Here is a 3,558-nt window from a genome sequence, read left to right on the forward strand (position 1 = left end):
AATAGCATTCCTGAATTCTTACTTGCTACTATGTTATAAAATATTTTTGCCACAGAGGAGAATCCTTAGGCCAACCATCCTTAGCATATCTCCTGTGGAGATATAATTTCAGGTATTCACTTCTTTATCTGACAATTGAGTTTCACATCAGTAAATACTAAAGTCAATTCTAAATTGCTTATTTTGATTCTAAAGAAACATCCTAACCAGTCACATCAGAAATGACCTCATAATCAGAATTTCACCATTGTATTGTCAATTATTAGTACAATTTTAATTATTATTGTGTTAGCAGAAAGGAACTAAAATGAATATTCATGACTTATTTCATCATTAGATATTCTATGCATGGGGAAAATTAGAATTATTAAATCTCTACTGGACTTTATAAACAGTGATGTGGTATTTGAGTGAATAGGATTAAGGAATGGAATTCAGGATAATGAAAAGTATAGTCTCCAAGGGCAATGGAAAACTATGATTAAATAAAGATCCAAAATGAATAATAGTATTCCTTTGAGAAATTTGGCAAGTGTAACTTTGTTTATCTTCATGTCTCCCATAGAGTATTGTCCATCCATTTCTCTCTTTTACATTTTTTAAAATTATATACATTTTTTTTTAGATATTGATAGACCTTTATGTTTATTCGCTTGTTTATATGTGGTGCTGAGAATCAAACCCAGTACCTCACACATGCTAGGCAAGTGCTCTACCACTGAGCCACAACTACTTCCACCTAATCTGACAGGTATTCTCATGGCTATTTTTCACATCCCAGGATACATTACACTTGCTGCTTCACTTCACTGAAATACTTCTTGAAACAGTATTCATTTTCTCTCCTAGATACACAATTGAAATGACTCTCTCAACTCATGTCCAAGAGTCACTGTTTGGCCTCTCACCTAGCAGAGAGCAGCTTACGAAGATGCCCCAACAGCTTCTCTACATGTATAAACAACTATCATTATCCTTTACGTCATTTACCAAATTTATTTCTATTCCTAAATACCATTCTTATGTTAAATGTTGCTACATTAGAGTTATTGTAAGTATCATCAGAGTTAAACCCATCACAATGTTCCCAGTTACTCAAAATAAAAATATCTGAATAATATTTTATCATCTCCCACATATTGTTGACAAATATTCTATTATTTTCCTTTAACAATGACTTCTATATATTGACCAGTTACTATGTGCTAGAAAATTTATATTCACAGCCTCATCTAATCCTCTTAGCACACCTATGAAGTCGTGCTACTAGCACTCATCTTGTCCAGATGACTCTCGTCTAGTATCTAGGTGGCTTGTTCAAGGTCATCCAGAGACTTGGTAGATGCAGCGTGGACTTGATACCAGGCCTCCTAGCACCCAAGATCACATCTTATCCACCCTAAGGTGTTCCTTGGTGGGCCCTCACAAATCTTCCCTCACCCTTTTTCTGCCCACACAACCACAACCTGCACTTATTACCTATTGTTGGGCTTCAAACATCAGTTTTACTTCCAGTCTCCCCCTCTTCCAGTTCATGTTGAGAAGTGTTAATTTACTAAACAATTGTTCATTATTCTTCAATAGCCCTTCAATGTTTTCCAGAATCCCTTTCAAATTTTATCTGTGAATTTTAAACTTCACACTTTCTCTCATGTAAACTTCATTACATTTTCTCCTTTCATGCTCCACCTTTGGATTCCCCATTCTTTTATCCTCTCTCGCTTTTAAAATTGATATTTTTACTTTTTGTTCTATTTTTCATCATTGTTTCACTTTGGTATATGTCTTTTTCTTCCAAGTACTTTAATATCAAGTGATATAAAATGTGTGCTAGAGAATTTGAACTGTTTTGAGGTTGAAAGGAAAAGGAGATGAATGTAGGTAACAGAACAGACAACCTGGCAGAGAGGGTGACATAGTCACTAGTATTTTATTAGAAATAAGCAGTATGAGTGGAGCTACTGTGAAGACTTGGGTAATTTAACTATAAGGTATAACCGGGGAAGTAGTGTGAGATAAAATTATAACTTTAGTATTTACATTATAAAACCTTTACATAATGAACCACTCATTCTATGAGAAAGGAGAATGACACCGGCTTTGGACTAAATATAACAATTCTGACTTCCTCTTCATTCTCTTCTCCAAGGAAACTGCAGAGACTATTTCCTGGAATGAATCAGTAAGTGAAGCAAATCACTCTGTGGTGACTGAGTTCGTTTTCCTCGGACTCTCCAATTCTCAGGAACTCCAGATTTTCCTCTTTCTGTTCTTTTTTGTTTTCTACGTAGGAATTGTGTTTGGAAACCTTCTTATTGTCGTAACCGTGGCTTCCGACTCGCGCCTTCACTCCCCCATGTACTTCTTGCTGGCCAACCTCTCACTCATCGACCTGTCTCTGTCTTCAGCCACAGCCCCCAAGATGATTGCTGACTTTTTCAGTACGCGCAAAGTCATCTCTTTCAAGGGCTGTCTGGCACAGATATTTCTCGTTCACTTCTTCGGTGGAAGTGAGTTGGTGATCCTCATGGCCATGGCCTTTGACAGATACACAGCGATCTGTAAACCCCTCCGCTACACTACGATCATGTGCCGCCACACGTGTGCCGGCATCGTGGCTGCTGCGTGGGGAGCTGGTTTCCTCCACTCGGTGAGCCAGTTGGCCTTCGCAGTGAACTTACCCTTCTGTGGTCCCAACGAGGTGGATAGCTTTTACTGTGACCTCCCTCGGGTAGTCAGACTTGCCTGTACGGACACCTACAGGTTGGATGTCATGGTCATTGCTAACAGTGGAGTGCTCACTGTGTGTTCTTTTGTTCTCCTGATCACCTCCTACACCATCATCCTAATGACCATCCAGCGTCGCCCTTCGGATAGGTCATCCAAAGCTCTGTCCACTTTGACTGCTCACATCACAGTAGTTCTTTTGTTTTTTGGACCATGCATCTTTATTTATGCCTGGCCATTCCCTGTCAAGTCATTAGATAAATTCCTGGCTGTGTTTTATTCTGTGGTCACTCCTCTCTTGAACCCAATTATATACACTCTGAGGAACAAAGACATGAAGAGGGCAATGAGACGGCTGGGAAAATGGAATGTGAATTCAGGGATAAAATCTTAGGTCTTCTGTAACTGTCAGGTCAATTTGATATAATGCCATAATATATAGCAAATTTGGTAAGTTATTTAGTAAAGCTCATGAAAATTGTAACTTCCATTCCCACATCATTTAATAATTGTTAAACACATATGCTGCATCAATTTATCTTTCAACATCTTTGTGTTTTGGATGCAAATGCAAAATTAATATCATGCATTCAAAATATATTACAAATTTTGACAACAGTGAAGGCTTAAATACGTTAGTATCTGTGAGCCTTCATGAGTAATTTTGAATTGAACAGAGGTTCAACTCTACTTCCTTCTTACTAACTATGCCTTTAGGTACATTATTTAGCTATGATAGCTTTAGTTTCCACATTCTAAAAAAAGAGATAATAATACTTGTTGCACATAGCTATTATAAGAGATGATGAAATAATAAATGTATATCAGATG

General features: G+C 37.5%; 1 protein-coding gene across 1 annotated transcript; it reads left to right on the top strand.

The window, feature by feature from the left end:
* Positions 1-1,948: 1,948 nt before the first annotated feature.
* On the top strand, positions 1,949-3,121 carry LOC306653676 (olfactory receptor 4F4; the record flags this gene model as incomplete). Its single annotated transcript, XM_079126678.1, has 2 exons — positions 1,949-1,975; positions 2,150-3,121. The coding sequence occupies 2 exons, from the start codon at positions 1,949-1,951 to the stop codon at positions 3,119-3,121; spliced, it is 999 nt and encodes a 332-aa protein (XP_078982804.1).
* Positions 3,122-3,558: the final 437 nt, after the last annotated feature.

Source organism: Sciurus vulgaris (assembly GCF_902686455.1).
Source record: "Sciurus vulgaris genome assembly, chromosome: 2".
In the NCBI taxonomy this organism is placed as follows: Eukaryota; Metazoa; Chordata; class Mammalia; order Rodentia; family Sciuridae; genus Sciurus; species Sciurus vulgaris.